At 36.3% G+C, this 18,449-nt stretch overlaps 1 protein-coding gene across 1 annotated transcript in view; it reads right to left on the bottom strand.

The window, feature by feature from the left end:
• The window catches only part of LOC130085113 (epiplakin-like), a 144,765-nt gene that overhangs the window by 61,132 nt on the left and 65,184 nt on the right, over window positions 1-18,449 (bottom strand). Inside the window, exons 5-8 of the mRNA XM_056250686.1 lie at window positions 7,575-7,636; window positions 4,430-4,519; window positions 2,185-2,262; window positions 1,812-1,904 (exon numbers count right to left, since the gene is read on the bottom strand). Coding sequence (XP_056106661.1) covers window positions 1,812-1,904; window positions 2,185-2,262; window positions 4,430-4,519; window positions 7,575-7,636 — 323 coding nt within the window. The remainder of the gene's footprint in view (window positions 1-1,811; window positions 1,905-2,184; window positions 2,263-4,429; window positions 4,520-7,574; window positions 7,637-18,449) is intronic.

Below are 18,449 nucleotides of genomic sequence, written 5' to 3'. Positions count from 1 at the left end.
TATATATAAATACACACACATGCATGTATATATTTATACAGTACACACATATATTATTTAAACACAAACCTTTATTTTGGATGCGTTTAATTGCAATTAATTGTTGCCCAGCACTAATTATTATAGAAAACAGAGTAACAGACTAAACATATTTGGAAACTATAACTACAACTTTCATATTTCGTTAAAATAAAATCAGAATCAATGTAAACATGGTTTGAATAAAACAGATTATGTATCATATAAAATTATTATATAATATTTCTGACTAAATGCAGTTACTGCAATTAACGTTACTATATTAAAACAAAGTTTACACTGTTTTCAGTAAATGTCTGTTTCATAGTTAAAAATGTGCAGTTTGTTGCTTTTCCAATAATAAAAAAACTACCCTATAATGCTCTGGGAAAATATGCCATTTCATAATTTAAGGTTGAGAAAAAAACGTATACTTTAAATAGCCTCACTGTTGCCAAGATACTATGGACAAACAATGTGGTTAGCAGTGATCATAAGATTCGTTTATAATAAGAGGCTTGTTCAACTTTTAGTCTGTGATTTTGCATGTGTTCGTTCCTCTGGTGACTCATCATCAGGATTCCCCTTTGGGTAATTACTGTTCAACGGCTAAAATCAAGTTTCCTCCAATTATAAGAGTTTTGTAGGGAAGTCTGGTTGGCCTAAACCTCTGGATCCTTATACTGAGGATGTACACAATGACTCAGACACGGAAACACGTCCTCCTCCCTCGCAGCCTAGCTTTACGAGAGCCAAGAGGGTCATTTAAGGTTTCTTTCAATGCAGGATTCCTTTTAATGCCTCTCACATTTTTAACAAACTTTAGTGGTGAGAATAAGCTCAACAATTAAAAGGTGTTAGCAAAGATTTGGTGCCTGACTGAATAGTAGAGAATGCATAATTTAAGCTAATTCTGCATTGCTTTGACCAATTCTGGAGTGTGTTTATTGTATTATATATAACCTTTACTCTAGGTATGTCTGACCAGATAAACAACTCAACTTATAACTTGCAGAAAATAACAAAAAATGTGACCCATTCAAAAAGTTCTATACAATAAGCTTTTGTGAAATGACAAATGCATTTAAAAAATGGAAGGAAAAGAACACAATTAAGATGCATTCCCACAACCAAAAACATAACGGTTGGTCTCATGAGTCACCAAACCACCATGCCAGCGTGCCTGCTTCCCCTTCCTTAAGGGAACGTGTGAGTCACCAACCGAAATGGACACCGTCCCCTCCCATAATCCCCCACAGGCTTACTGTGACATCAAAGACGGACGCTTGAGTTTTTATTTCCCAGAAAACAAGCATAACAAATGCGCTCCAGTCTCCTCATAATGAGAGAAAACTTTGAACAGCAATCCAAAGACAACAGTGCATTGGCCTAGAAAACCAACCATATGTACATGGTACAAAACTCCTGTTGGTTCTCTTTATTGTTTTGTCTGGCTTTTTTCTTATATTAAAAAAAGAAAAAATCAAGTTCATGCACAACTTAACATGAGATCACGTCTGAAAATACAACCAACACTTTGCTTTTATATTTGGTACATTAATGAAAAGTGATCTCTATATCACTGTTGCCAGATGATTCATTAAACCCTGTCACGAGTCTGCACAGATGTCTGTTGTTACAGCAATAGTAACAGTAAGTTGAGAGTCTAAAACATTTAGAAACAGTTAAAGGGGAAATGAAAACCTGTGAAGCAAACCTAAAGACAGCATATAAAAACGAATAAGAGTGTGTCTGCTATGTGTAAGTAGAGCACAACCAGTGCTACACCAGACCTGGAAGTGAAGAATGATGGTCCATATTAGCCCGAGGGTCAGTTTTGGATTTCCATCTGCAATGTCGTCGTTTCTTATGTTTACCAGTTTCACCTGTCAAACAATGAGATCGGTGTTAAAAAGTGAAATTGTATAAGGCCAGGCCATAGGAGTCCACAGCCCTCTGTGGGTCTGTAAAGGTACTGCAGGAGGAAATTAAAAAATAAACTCATCATCTGTAATGAGAATGTTAGTGAATGTTTTTAATAAAAAGTTATCATAACTTCTGGCCAATAAAATCTAGCTTTATATGTATTATATCCCTGATCCCAGATGGTAAAACCAAAGATAAATATATAAAATAATGGCTTATAAAGTGTTAGGTTCACTGTACCTGTCTATGTTTGAGGAAGTCCAGTGCGATCTGTACATTCTGTAGTTTGTGAAAGCGCATGCGACCCTTCTCTCTGGGCTGGAAAACAAATAAAACGAGAGATTAAGAAAGGAAGATGAGTTCTCAAAGATTTAGATGCGGTTATGAGAAGACCTAGATTATAGATGTACTGAAATGAATGATTAAAAAAAAAAATACATTAAATAAACATAAGAATAACTAGTGTAGGGATGCACCAGCAAAGATATAGGAATATTATAATAATGTCTTGCCAGTTTCAAACACAAAAATATGCTAAATGAGACCAGAAGGTCCTCCAAACATTTTATTGAACAGTAACACTGGATAACTGCTTTGCACTTCTGAATTGCATAGAAAAAGACTATTTAAAAAGGAAAATAGTCCAATATTTCTTATATATACTGGAAACTATATAACCTATACAGTTTACAAAATTATTTTTTAATTATGTTCGATTCATATTTGTGCATCCCTAAGATAAAGTAAACCATAACTAGACAAATTCACAATTTCTTTCTAATATCTTACACATTTCATGAAATAAACAATGCGTTATATTTTAAAAAAACGCAGAAACGACACTCTAATATTTTAAAGACAACTGCATTATACTAGATCATAACCTTATTATTCTGTAAGCCAAGGACCAGAGATATTCCAGCTTTATTATCTATGATGAATCTATAAACCGGAATGCAAATACACCCACTATGCCAAAATGTGGACAAAATGCACCAGCATACAATAAGAACATGCAATGACACTTGTCAATCAGTCATCACAAGAAATAGCCAATCAAAAGCTAAGCTGTCCCATGAGCCAGGCTCTTATTGGCTTGCAGTGCATGATGTCACTAAGGTTTTCTGCAAACATGAAAAGACATGAATCGATGCATAACTAAAACGAATTTAGATTCCTGAAACCCTGTAGTTAATGGTTCCCTGAAAGTGAATGCGATGCATTCCAGAACATTCCATCACAAAAACAAGAACCGAAAAACACTGAATAACCACCCTGACTTTTTAAGTCCTATAGAGTGCAACAGTTGGGTTCCGGAAGTAAAAAAAAAATATTTTAAACGATAACGTATAAACCTTTAAAGACAGACCTACTGTGAGCTACGAGGTTTTTAATCCATGACATTTGCTTCTGCTGAAACCGCCAGCCCGCATTATTTCAGATTATTTTTTTAAATTATTGTGTTTAACAGTTGTATTCCTGGTGAAAAACTATATTTCCCAAGAAAATTACACCAATCAGCCGATACACCAATTTTCTTTGTAGCTGATTGGCTTGGTTCATGGCTTATAACTCTTTAACAAAGACTATTTAAAAATCCCTATGGGAAAAATGAATGAAAAAAATAAAATACTTCCGGAACCAGCACCGCTGAAAAAGGGGGCGGGCACTGTTGCACTCTATACAAATAGTAGCGTGATTTATTTGACTTTTTAACTGAATACTTTCTCGAACATGGGGGGAGGACAGCACTGTCAACAGGTGACATGATAAAGGAAGTGACATCATGCACAACACATTTCCCCTGGCAGTGACACATGCCACACCCCTTTCCGGGGAGGCGAGCCGGAAATTTTCAGACCCAACTCACCAACCGCGAATTCCTGACAACGTCTCGCTCCCTCGGCTACCACAGCAAGAGCATCGCAAGAGAGGAGGCAAAGGCAAAGGGGTCAAGGTCAGGGCAGAGGTGAGCAAACAGGAAGTTGAAAAAGGAATGGTCAAGGGGGTCAAACCGGTGCAGAGTTGAAACTGAGGCAGAAAATGTCAGATTGTTAATGTGTTAAAGGAGTGAGACGCAATGCAAAAAAGACACAGTCACAGTAGAAGTGCTCATCAGGAAGGGGAGATGTGAGGAAGCATTCATTCCTACCAACACATTTCTGTATGCATGGTTACGCCCACTGGTCATACAGATTTGAATGCCAGATGTCAACCATTGATGCATGCAAAACAAATCTGAGGGACACGACATTGAGGGTGTTAAAACTATAGGACTATCCAATCAGATGCAGATTTGAAGGGTAACTTCACTTAAACACAAACTATAGGGTCTATAAAGCAAGATGACACAGGTAGAGGAGGGGCTTATGTTAAAGGAAGAGATCCAGGTAGTGAGAGTTAGCCTTGCCAGACTGATGTTTGGAACTAGGTTTTGAATAGGGTTGTGGAGGGACAATGTGATCCCACATCAGCATTAACTTACCAGTGTCTCTCCAGACAGCACCTCCAGCAGTGAGATGAGGTTGTGTCCATCTCTGAGATCCTCGTACAGGTCTGTGATGTGTCGCTGGGCCTGACAAAAAAAACAGGAAATCATAACAAATTATGGAAATTGTGAGAAGTGGAAGACTGTATGAATAAGACAATATTATGCTAATAACTCAGGAATGCTTGATTATTATAATTGATTGACTGTATAGCACCGGGAAGTCAAATATTTGGGGCCAGTAACCTTTTTTTTTTTTTTACTTTTTTTTAATCAAAAGTGACAGTAAAGAAATTAATAATGTCACAAAATATTTCCATTTTAAATAAAAGCTGTTGTTTTGAACTTTCTATTAATCTAAAAATACTGAAAAAAATATTAAAGAAATATAAGCAGCACTAAAATATTATTGAAAAATAGTGATCACAAAAACCAGACAATTATTTCAAAAAACATTACAAATTCTTACCAACATAAAACTTTTGAATGGTATTGTATTTAAAATAATTGTACAATATGTCAACTTCTAAATGACTTGATAGGTAAGTTTATTTTTTGATGATTACCATCTGACTATACATTACCTATTGTTTTATTATCATTCCATATTTCTTTCTAAAAGAAAGTTTTAAGTTAATTTAAAAATGTACGCATTTTTGTAAGCATTAAGACTACAAACAAAACATACACACACCGCAAATATCATGATGTTTCCAGTCTCTGAGGAAAATATGGGTAAAGGTAATTTAAATTGACCTTTCTCACAAAAAAAAAAAAAACTGTTGAGACAGAGCATTCCATATGTGACTCAGTTTTCAATGACACCAGACATCCATTAAAAATAACCTTGGGATTTTAATATTTACAAAAATGGCTCAGGAAAGTGAAGTTAGATGGTTCTGTACTACAAAATTCATACATTTGTGGGCCACTGTATCTAATGAAACTGGATTTACTCTTTGACAAAGGACAATATCTGGAGGCTGAAGCAGTAAACACAGAAAGTACTAAAGGAGACAGAATACACAAGGGGGGGACATCTTAAGTGTTAGAAAACTGCATTTCATGCAAGGAAGGCAGGGAGGGTGTGTGTTAGCTCTAGGTTCAGATGTAGGAAACTACGGTGCATGTGTAACCCATGCAGGACATAACAGAAGTCACTCTGCAAAGGTGTGATCACAGACACCACCTACCTCTGCCTTCCAGTGCTGACATAGACACATGGAGGAAAGGATGGAAAATGGAAAGATAAAAAAGAGCAAGGTTGGAACAGATGGGAAATACAATGAGTACTGTAAGATAGACAGTGAGAGACAAACAGATATAACAGTGAAATGAGCAGATGACACTGTAATAGAGTATTGTATGATGGGGTGAATATAACATTTAAATTGATTTGAATCTTTTAATGGACATTTAAATGTATAAAATGATGACTGAAACAATATATTTGTTTAGATTTAATATTCAATTATGAAGCAACAAATCAAATATGATAGAGCACTGCACATAATGTATGTGACATAACATCTATATTTAATTGTCTTTTGAATGTAATTCCAAGCATATTATTAAGCCTGAAACAGCAATGAAACATCACTAACACATCTGCTGAAACCATCATTTTGGCATTTCATTCTAAATAAACCTTTTTAATCTTTAAGGTTGGCGTTCTCTGTGCCCAGATTGAAATGAGAGACAGAAAGGCTTTGCTGCTGTCCAGGGTTTCCATCCCAAACGGCACACGAACAACCCACAGCAAAGCCTCTGAGTCACTGGATCTGAACTGCAGACCACCAAATAAACCCTACGCCTCCTCCTCGGAGGAAGAAAAATCAGTCTAGCACGATTAAAAAAAATAACACGGCTTCAGTCAAAATGAAAAGTGCTTACCTATTTTATTTTAATAATTAAATGATTTATTTTTTTATCATTTATTATTATTGTTTCATTTATTTTACTTGTTGTTTAAATCAAATTACAGATATAAGGTATAGTGTTTTGTTTGACAATTGTTGATCTAATTGTCACTGTACAGTACAATGAAGCATCACTCGTTTAGCTTTCTCTGTTTGTTCTAGGGGTAAAACAGTTGTTCCAAATTGGCGCAACTGCTCGTGGCAGCAGCCAGGGCAGGGGGCGCCTGTGGGCCAGACTGTCGGATGAAATACAAGTGGTACCAAGAAAACGATCTGTTTCTTGGGGGATATAAAATGAGACCAGATGTTGATGACTCATCCTCAAACACTCATAAATAAATAAACAGCACCCTTCAGCAGTGCAGTGTACTGGGTGTATACAGGATGATTATTTAACCACCATGATCTCCGCAGCGGTGGCACATAAGTACAGTACATTCGCCATATGTTTTCACATACAGCTTAGACAAACAAAAACTGTATCTCCCGCTGAACTGATGGCTTTTCTCTCAATTCTCTCTCACACACGCTCCTATCATTTTCACTCTTGCACTTCGTCATACCCTGTTATTTTCCATGTAATGACAGACAAATAACAATGTTTTCTGTGTCGTTTTAGCATGTGCTAATAGTTCCCAATCAAGCAGCTGTCACTAATTATTTGTAGTTGTCAACTTGAGTCCTTGAGATATTCCTTCAAATTATGAATTGATAAAGTGGCCATTGGTCAAACTAGACTTTGAGCTACATTACTAATACGAAGTGTATATTTAAAAAATTAAACTCTCTAACAATGTGTTAATGACCTGAAATCCAATTAATAAATCAACAAGCTAAATTTAAAAAAATGCTTCATGGAAGAATCATATGTGGTTCCCCAAAGAACCGGTCAGTGAACAGTTCTTAAAATAACCTTTTTTTTTCTTAGTGTGAAGAACATTTAAAAAAATCTAAAGAAACATTGTTCCACTATAAAGAACCTTTTGTTCCATGGATGTTAAAGCTTCTTCATGGAACAGGAAACGCTAATAAAGAACCTTTATTTTTAAGAGTGTAGAATCAAGCCATTGAGCAAAAGGAACATGTACATTGCATATGATTCACAATACGATTCAATTGAATCTCTGTGACCGTATGATTCTCAAGCACCTTGAGTAATTGTATACGGCTGTAAACTTAGAATTGTTTGCGATTGTTTGAATTTGTTATCTGGATGGTAATACCTTCATCAGATGCTTGTTCACCCATTTTGTGAAGGTCTTTTTCTGTACTCGATCTCGTTCATCTGCAAGACACAAAAAGTACAAAATTTCAGTCAAATCAGAGAGGAACACTGAAAACCACTGAATGTTATAGCATACTAATGAAAACTTCGGAATTTATGAGTAGTTCTCTTTATTCTCAGATAATAGTGCTCTATGTGGTTTCACATTGAGAGGATTTTAGAGAAGCAAAGGCTTAGAGGAATTATAATTCGTTTTTCATAATATTTGCATGTGATATGTCGTTATAGTTTTTTCATATACTTTTACATTTTATAAATGCACTACCATTTAAAAGTTTGGGGTCAATAATATTTTTTTTTGATAGAAATTAAATATTTAATTCAGCAAAGACACTGAATTCAAATTTACACTGTAAATTTAATCAAAAGTGACAGCAAAGACATTTGTGATGTTACAAAAGATTTCTATTACAAATATATCCATCAAAGAATCCTGAAAAAAAAGTATCACAGTTTGAACACCTAATCAGCATATTAGAATGATTTATGAAGGATCATGTGACACTGAAGACTTGGAGTAAAGATGGTGAAAATTCAGCATTGCCGTCACATAAATTACCCTTTAAAATATATTAAAGTAGAAAAAAGTTATTTTGAATTGTAATCATACCCCAAGCTTTTGAATAGCAGTGTATGTTATGAAGCAGAATTCAATGCCAAATCGCAGTGTTCTCAGTGGTAGCCTATTTAATCAGCCAAAATTGTGCACTGTGATTGGGTGGGCCCACGTTATGAACATGCATATCTTAAAGATACCACAGTGTAAATTAGCGGTCTACATTTGCTTGTTTGAGCACTTCAAAAATTGCACTGGTGAAAGTGAACGGGTTGAATGATTTTTAGCTCTTTAAATTGCAGCTGACTGACTTAATTTAAAAGTTTTTCAGTTCTTTGTTTTATTTTCTTCACTTGAGTTCAGACATTTGCAGGTCTTAGTGATTAGTGATTCACTACTAGCTAGCAAAATAAATAATTAAAAAAAATAATATAATTGTCTGGAACTTATGCCTGCTACAGTCTGTGCGATTCTAGCAATCATATAAGATCATTACAAATCACATTGTATTACATGGATCTAATAAACTTGGGTACGACATGCATCGTAGGCTATGACGTAAGTTAGTATAGAAAAAAAACATCATCAGCAAGCGCAAGATGAATCACACTTTCACAACTGTGGTGTTTTATGTGCACTGAAAAAAGAAGAGCAGGCGAAAGAGGAGAATATAGACTAAAGAGGCCAACTCGGCATGCCAATTTTGCAAATGGAGCTTGAGATAGTTTTAAGTTTTAGTGCCATTCACGTTGATCAATACGCCATTTCATGTTGCATTTTTATTGGCTAGTCAGTAGACTTAGGTCATCATGCTAAATTTCTGATACTGTCAGAAAAATATCACAGGATATCTCTGGTCACAAGACCATGACAATGTCTTTGAACCTCTCTCACTGTCCGACGTATGGCCACCGTTTAGGAGCCACGACCACAGAAATTGCCACGATTGGTCATCTTTTGTTTGGGACAGCCTAAAATCGTATAATGTGAACCGGGAATAAGATGCTTCTGAGAAACCCATGACTGACCTCAAATAAGGTTTTACCAGCACTGTTTTACTATTTTATTTCCTCCTCAATTTGTTTAGAAGCTTTCAAATGTTCCGTGTTTACCTTCATCTTGAATTACCATCATCAATGTCATTAAACATTTATTTGGAAACTTGCTTCAAGTTGTGCTAAAGGAATGAGATGTTCCAGAAGTAATCTAATGGGTTTCACAATGATCTAGTGAAAATGCGTTATGATAAGAGAGCGATTCGATAAAACCAGTATAAATGCCACTTTCAGGTTTCTTTCTGACTATCTGATGTTACACTTGAGCTAGCATGAAAGCAATAAGAGAAAACAGGACAATGCAAGTGGAGCTGTAGTTGAAGGACATTTGGAGAAGAACACAGGAAGCACAGATAAAGCACTAAGACTGATGATGTTTCTGATGACCAGCAAGCGTGACTGAAATTCTTGTGATCAGCCTCCAAAGTTCTGTTTATCATCAAAACACTGCAAGATAACATAATGCAGGACAACTAGCTATATCAAAACAGCTGCAGGGCATTGGATGCATGTTGTTGTTCTGTCATTCTGTTGCCATGGTGACAACGCCAGTTGGCATCACTATATCACTTCCTGTTTCTCAAAACTCGTGCTATCACGAAAACCAATTCCTTTGAAAGGATAATGACTCATTGTATTAAGTCCTTTATGAAACAATAAATATCTATCTAGTCAACCACAACTGAGTAACCTAGTTACATTTTTACATATTACACTGCATAAAATGCAAACATTTTGATAACCACAAAACATTCAGAAGCATGTGGAGACATGAAAAGACGACACAGGTGGTGCGTTTTACTGCAGTTTTGAGTAAGTCTAAGTGATCATTTCCATCAGTGAGCTGGTCTGAGAACAGCTCTAAGACATGTGTGAATGGTTGCAAAGGTCAAAGGCCAGATCAGGGTGGCACTTTAAAATTCCAAGCAAAACTTCAACAGACATGTAGAGCCTCATTGAAAGGTAACTATTGAAAGGTAACGCCTTACATGCACATTCGACATAAAAGCCTAGTTAAGTTTAGGTTTTCAAGCTTTCATGGTCTGACAAGGAGAAACACAAGATCTGAGGGAAGACGCATTCCTCTGCACAGCAGCTTGAATTTGACACTCGTAAAACTGAAAGCATAGCTTGAGGGAATAGAGTTTTACCGTATGAAGTAATAAGTCAGTGTAAATTATAGTCAGAAATAAATCAATAACATATACAACGTTTGAGCTGTGCTGTACCAAAACATGCCAATTGTGTGCACACGGGACCACAACCCAGATTTGGGATACGCCTTTGCAATGGCCCCTCCTTTTGGAGCCCCAAAACATCCATTTGACATCTTTCCCATCTTATCATTAGTTGGAAAGATTACAAGTACTTTTCACCTGTCCATGGAGAGCCAATTATGATGCAGAATTATAACTTGATCGCATAATGTTAAAATAGCTCAAGGAACCTCAAATGTGTGCCAATGGTCCTTGACATATTACGACTGCAGATGTTAACATTATACTGCAGAACTTACCAAGCAAAGATTAAATAGGATATCAAAATTAGATAGATTTAGTGTCTCATAGCTAGCATGGAAGAATGAAGAATCAAACGAAGAATTTCCGCTGTACCTTTTCTTTCATCCATGGCCCTGAGCATCCCCTGGTAAGGGCTTTCCTCTGAGAAGACCACATCACTGCCGACGCTGTCAGTGGAGTACGTTCTGTACCCTTGATATACAGCCATTCCTGCACTTCAGTTCTTTCAGTAAAGCCACAGTTTCACACTTTCTACCGATCTGTTTAAACCACCTGAACTGTTTCTTTTCACCCAGTCTGGCGTTTCAAAAAGCGAAAGAGAAGACCCATGCAGTCGAGTGGGTGTGTTCCAAGCCTGCTCGATTCGCCCTCCCTTTTCTCACTTTTCTTCCCCTCCAGTTCTGTTTCTCTCTCTCCCTCGGCTTTCTTTTTCCACACTTCTAGCTAAATACCTGTCTTTAGGCTATAAATACAAAAGCCGTCCTCTTTTTTGAATGGGGGTCTCTAATTTTGTGGTTGAAAAAAGTGTGAACACGCACACACAAAAAACATTGTGGCTGACCACATGTTGATGGTGTACAGCTGAGGAAATGACATGACAAACAGCAAAAAGTTAGAGAAAAATGAAAAACACAGCAGAGAATATGATTCATCGTTCTTTTTTAAATACTATACGTAAACTGCAGCTCAGAAGCACAAAAGCCGCACATTTCTCACAGACTTAAAACAGTTAACAGTTACCGCAGCTCACATCTGCAAACACAAGAGAAGCAGCTGCCCTGGGAATGTGACCAGTGAAAAGCCTGAACACAGTAAATTGTCTGTAAATTAAAAGCCAATCAGAACATATTTGATGTTTAATATACAGAATTTTGGACTAATCAGATGTCACTGTGGGCGGAGTGGTATCCAAGCTTTGACTTTGACATGGTCGCGACTGGTTAGGACATAAACTTGGTATAAGCAAGTTATTTTACTGTACAAGCTACTTCAGTAGCAAGCAATGGAAATAAGTCGCCATGTAATGTACCAAGGGAAAAATCAAGGCGAGGGTCTGTTTCCATCTGGGTATTCCATCTGTTTGGGATGGGGAGAAGGGGGTTGGTGTTCCACCAACCGGGAAATCCCACTCATAGGGGAAAATGTGACTAATTTCAGGAGTCGCACAGAAAGGCTCTTGTAGTCTCAAGTAGGAGGTTCAGATCTTCAGTGTCAGGAGTCGCTGATGCTCTTTGGTTGATGTAGATAGTCAAAACAAAGACATTATTTCATGCAGTCCTGCCAAAGTCATCCTAGACAGGCAAAAATGCGGCTGAACACAAGAGAACCCCTGTGCATGTGTGGTTGCAATAAAGGCATCTCCTAAAGGCAGCATTTGAAACGAGCATGTGTGTGAATACAAACAGACGATGCAAAGATTCAAAAAGTCTCTCTTTCCCCGAACAATGGACCCCTACTATCAGCAGCACAAAAAATGACAAGCAAGTCACTTCTTTGAAGTGTGTGCATGTGCATATGGAGGAGTGAGAGGAGTCATATTCCTGAGTGCACAGGTGTGACTGGAACATTAACCTCACAGACAATCTCTACGTTGGAAAGGATGGCAGGCGGATCGCAGGTAGGAATGGAGGATTCTTTGCATTGCAGCTCGGGGCCGTGGCCTGTTTAGGCTTGAGCTGGAAGACCTGCAGCTATTACCCATCTGCCTTGACTGAAGACAACGCTAACCAGAGTCACTAGCAGTGTTGTGTTTACAGCAACACAACAAATGTAATGAGATGAGCTAAAATATGAAATCCAAATTAATGCAAAGACTATAAATAGCACATCTGCACACAGATATCAATTATGTGCAAATCTTGAGAGAAAAAGTTCCCAAGTTATCTGTCTGATGAATCCGCTGAATGAACTCACCGAGTAGTCAGAGCTTTTTACCGAATTACTGAAATCTGACTCAGTTTATCATTATTTTTTGTTCCAATGGAAATTAACCAAAATTATGACTGTATATTTAAGGTTTGTGAGAATTGTATGAGTGTTATGAATATATAAAAAAGAGTAATTGATTAAAATTGTATTTTAGTTAATTATATAAAAAAAAAGAATTTTGGAAAAATGGCCTGGAGTTATAAATCAGTTAGTGTCAGAATCACTTGTAAACATTTAAGAAACTTGTACATAAACAGTAAAAAAAAACCTGTATGTAATGTAACTATCTATTGTGATCTGCTTTAAAGAATAATCAAACAATCTTGAAGATGCTCAGACTAAATTTTATAAAAGAATGTTAGTGCCATTTTGAAAGTAATTTGTCCTCGGGTTAATTCCTTAGTCCTTATGTAAGTCACATAATACCTCGGAGGAGTAAGACAGATATAACGTGTATTCACAGGTACCAGGCATCACAAGTTCAGCACTATTTGAGAGCACCATAACAAAACACACAGACCAGATACACACTTAATCCTTTATAAAAACATACCGATAACACGGGGCAACCCCTTCAGCTTATGTGTGTGATGAGATGTAAAGAGAAGAAGTGCATGAAAATTTGACAGTTTTACGGAGGGTGCCAGATTCTGCAGACATTGGAATTTGGAATTTGATTTTCTCTGAAGTGTCCTTAGGGCAGACAGGACAATGTTTACTTACGCTATTCATTTCTATCCTAAGAAAACTTAAGAGTAAATAAAACTCTGATACGCACAAAACAAACTGATGCGTTTTTTCAACTGATAAACATGTGGTAATGTAGTTCTTAAATATTTGATCACAACTTAATTTTATTTTGTACAATCAAATTTACAAAATATAAGTTAAATAATAATAATTTAATAATTACACATTTATCATAATTATTGAACAGGTATTAAATAAATATAAAATAAATAAATGATCATATCAACTAATGCTACTAATTGTAGTTAATAATTTAAAAATATATACTTTTAAGTACATACTGTTTTTCTTTGCACAGCCGTTCATATTTCAAATTACATTACTCTGTTAGTTCTTAAATAGTTAAATACTGTCAATTTGTTTATAAAATAATTTTAGAAAAAAAAAATCTAAAACAAAAACTCAGCTCAAGGTCATTTTTTGTTGTCGTTGTTGTTGTTGAAGAAGAATGCAGAGATGTGCTGTGACTGATGGGGCAGAGGGAGCTCCGTAACCTTTAAACACACACTTCAAGCAGTAACTCATCCTTCATCAGGTACATAATGCCGCTACTCCTTACATTGACTAATAATTACTCTTAAAAGACAGGTTCACACCAACGACCCCTCCTCCAACAGCCAGTCAGACGTGTGAAAACGTGCTAGTTCATTCATAAACGAGGCTGGAATGCTAGCAAAAGATGTTCTGGTCAGCCTTCTTTTACATACATTCTCTCAAGCATTCACACTTACCTAAAAGGCCCTGGTTTATGATGTAAAAATAGAGTCTGGAAATCTTACTGAAACAAGCTTATATTTAGATGGAAATTATTTTACAAACCATTTTATTGGACGAACTTTGAAGGGTGAGGAGAAAATAAAAATAAAACTGAGGGGAAAAAAGCAAAATGGCATTGCTTTGGTTGCTAGAACAGCATGAAAAGAAATGCTTTAGGAAAGGTTTGGGACGCCTAATAAAATGTCTCCCTCTAGTGGCCACTGTTCCACTTGGATAGAGCAAAGACAAATAAACCACTTTATCACTTAATTAATGAGGTAAGGACAAGCACCATAAGGCATGTATCATTTTAGCATATGTCTCTTTGTACACTGGTGTTCCTCACAGCTGGTAGCCATGTCTAAACTTTTTTCAGGCAGTCACTTAGTTTCAGTGGAAAATGAAAGCTGACCGGTTACCGAGGCAACAGACCCAAACATACAGAAGCTGTGAGTTTTTAGGAACAACCCGCCAATATATTTGAGTCATTGCGGTTTTGGTCCAGTGAGGCACACTTTTCCAAAGGAAGGAGATGCTGAGATGCAATTTTTCCTCTTACAATACACATATGTTTATAGTTAGTGAAACAAGCCCATAAAGACAAAGAAATATATACACTACTAGTCAAATGTTTAGAATAAGAACAATTTTTTTCATGCTCACCAAGGCTGTATCGTATGTCACACGACCCCTCTTAAATCATTCTAATATGCTGATTTGCTGCAGTTATCATAAGAAATGATCATATCATAATTTAAGGCATCCTAGCTGAATAAAAGTACACTGTAAAAAAATATTTTATTATTTGTTATCACAAAATGTTTTCTTTTGTCAAATCAACTCAATTTATGTGGTTCAGATAACATAATATTGAGTTTCTGTTCATTAAACCAATTTCCTTCATTGTATTAACTTTGAATTTTATTTCAAAGAACTTAAAATGAAGGCAACCAGGTTACTTACTTTTTTAAGTTAAACCAACAATATTTAGGTGTTTCTAAAAAAACTTCCTTAAAGCTTTGAATGATAGGCTAGTGTATCACGGTTACAAAAAAAGCAGCAAAAACTGATTTCAACATTGATAATAATAAGGTATGTATCTTAAATCAGCATATTAGAATGATTTAGGAAAGATCATGACACTGGAGACTGTAACGATGCTGAAAATTCAGTGTTGCCATCACAGTAATATATTACATTTTAAAATATATTCAAATAAAAGCAGTTATTTTCAATTGTAATAATATTACCGTTATATTATATTACTACATAATATTACTAGGCCTACACAATATTTTTACAGAATTTTTTATCAAATAAATGCAGCCTTGGTGAGCATAAGAGACTTCTTTCAAAACAATTAAAATATCTTCATTAGCCTATAGGTATATAGCCTACACACAGTTGTAATTTGTACATTTTGTCATTTTTAATTGTATAAATAAAAATCGTTATTTACATAAAGTGATTACATTTATAATATATCAATTAATTATACACTCCATTATAAATTGACATTTACTTTTTTCAGCACTAAGGTTTTAATTTAAAATGTATGTGTATATATATTAACATGAATATTTTAAACTGTATGTTATGTTTTAAATAGCTATGTGGTGTGGGAAATTAATTTTACTTGCACAATTATAGACCGCTCACCACTCACATATGCAGTAATATTCCATGTAGGCCTATATTCTGGTTCCATGTATATTCTATAAATAATTATTAGGCGGCCATAAAAGGAAATCCAAGAAGGAAATGTTTAAAGTTGTTTTAGTAAGTGTTATAGACTGCAGGACACTCCTGTCATTACCAACCGTCACGTCAACCTATATAATGAAAATGTTTTCACAGTAAACAAGCATCCGTGAGCACGTCATCGAACCCCCCACCACCAAAACAAAACTGAGTAGGCTATTATAACATTATAACATCTATACGTTTATAACATTGGCACAAAACAGGTTAACAGGTTAACCCCCCCCCTCCCCCTTAACTAAACAACACATGCGCGCGCGCGCACCCACCCACACAGACAGTTATCGCCCCCCTCGATCGAACTCCTCCTATTTGCCTGATGCATTCGGCAAAAATCGGAGCCTCAGTACATCACATACCTGCGCAGCACATGCGGCTGTACAAATGCGGTCCGATTTCACCGCAGCTCATCTCGTGAATATAGTTCCCGCGTCCGTAAATCACATCCAGGCTGAATATAGCGAGACACGGCGGAGCTGCCGTGGAAGTGTCACCCGCGCCAGCCATGTTCACGGAGGAAAAAACTGTTGCGCTCCCTGACCCTCTGTGGTTTAGTTTAGTTCCCCAAACTCTGTATCAGCGCCACACGTTTGGATACATTTGTTTTGGGACTGAAAAACGAAGGGGCGTCTCACTGGGAAAGCAGTGAAAGCTTTACCTCAATACTAGCCCAACCCATCGCATGTGTTTGAAGCTGCGCTCATTCTGCTCGAGCTCCGGGACAAACTCTTCTCCCGGACTGCCATTGAAATGTGATTCCTCCTCCCAAATGGGCTATTCGCCGCTGTTACTGATTAAGGGAAAGTTTTTTTTAATTCTAAAACATTTCACTTATGCGTCTTTTCCCAGATATTGCTTAAACCATGTGTAAAGGGGAACCAGATTGTTTATCTAATTAGAAACACATTCAAGCAGTTTAACCCGAAAGCTCTTAGCCTTGTTTTGAGATAGACTAAGAATATCATAAAACATATCGAAATTTTATCAGGCTTCGTATAGCTCCTTTAAACCTATAAGCACTCTCGAGGTCTTAAAACAACGTTTAAGTAAAACCACAAATGTTAGCTACGTTAAAATTAGCCAGAGCGTAACTTATGTGACTAGCTGACCCGAAATAAAGTCACGTTTGTAGAGGAGGTAACTATAGCAACACTACGCCTCTCGAGCGATTTCCATTAGGTGTCAGACTAAAAGCCACAAATTATCAATTTGTTACAGACTTCACTGTTTTGTTTAAAACTTTTTAACATGTCTTTTTTAACAACTTCTTTAACATGTTGACGGTTAAATATAGGCTTTAGGCAAGCTTGAGGCGACAACATAGTCTGGTAGCGCGAAAGGAACCTCAGCGCTGCGAATAAAATAGGCTTCAAAAATATATAGCCTACATAAAGTCGACCCTCATGAAAGTCATTGTGAAATTCCAACACTGGTGATATAGGGTTGTTAGGCAACAGGTGTCATGTCATAAATTCACCAGAAAAACGTCCTGATAGCACGATGAACAGTTCCACAATTTAAGATTGCACGCAAATAGAATAGTTACAAATTAGTCTTAGTAAGTTTGATCATAAATCACTTTTAAAACCAAGGTGATTTACAGCCGAGATAAAAACAGCATAAAGATATAAGAAACAAGGCATATATATTAGACAACAAAAAAAACAAAAGAGGAAGAAATACAATAGGGGAGGGGTGTATTTAGAATAAACTTCAACAAACTAATAATACAAACATTTAAACTGGATTTAAAAGCAGTAATGAAGAGCTTTTTAATGCTGCTATATTTTGTTTTTCGTTTCCTGTTTCAACTGTGAGGTAGTGTGAGTGATATTCAAAGACTGCTGGAGTGCAGGTTATTCAATATTTGAATAGGGACGCAAACAAAGGCGGTGTCAGTACAGGTGGGACATGTTGAGCTGGCGATACGCTCATGCTCAATAGAAAGATGAATTCAGATTTTCTCTCCAATTCACAGCATTCACAATGCAATATTTTTCATAAATGCTCACAAAACAACAATCTCACCGTAGGGAATTTCTTCTTTCCTCTAGCATCCCCACTCTAGATATACAACATCATTTTATTTCAATCTGCATTGAAATGTGCTGTGAAGAGCTATGGTATACACTACAGTGAGACTTGGTCAAAATGAATTATATCATGCATTTAATGAAAACAGATGAATTGGGTGGGTAACAAAACAGACTTTGACTCAAACCAAAAGCTTTCAGAATCACAAAGACGATTCGTGATGTTTGTGAGTCATTCAACATAAGAATTTCATTTGAGGGAATTCTTCAGTTGACGCATTCAGAAAATCTGACTCACTACACCACACTGCATCTGCAACACTATGAGCATCTCTGGTCAAGTGTAAATAAAAGCACCACTTACCTCAAGAATTCACACAGTACGATCTTACAGTGAAAAATACACTTTTAAAATACATCATGTTTCGTTTTCACATCCCAGACTTGTTATTT

This window comes from Rhinichthys klamathensis, unplaced genomic scaffold, assembly GCF_029890125.1.
Source record: "Rhinichthys klamathensis goyatoka isolate OS25496 unplaced genomic scaffold, OSU_Roscu_1.1 h1tg000073l_1, whole genome shotgun sequence".
Lineage (NCBI taxonomy): Eukaryota > Metazoa > Chordata > Actinopteri > Cypriniformes > Leuciscidae > Rhinichthys > Rhinichthys klamathensis.
The sequence above is the reverse complement of the archived record's forward strand: the minus strand, read 5'-3'. Positions and strand labels throughout refer to the sequence as shown.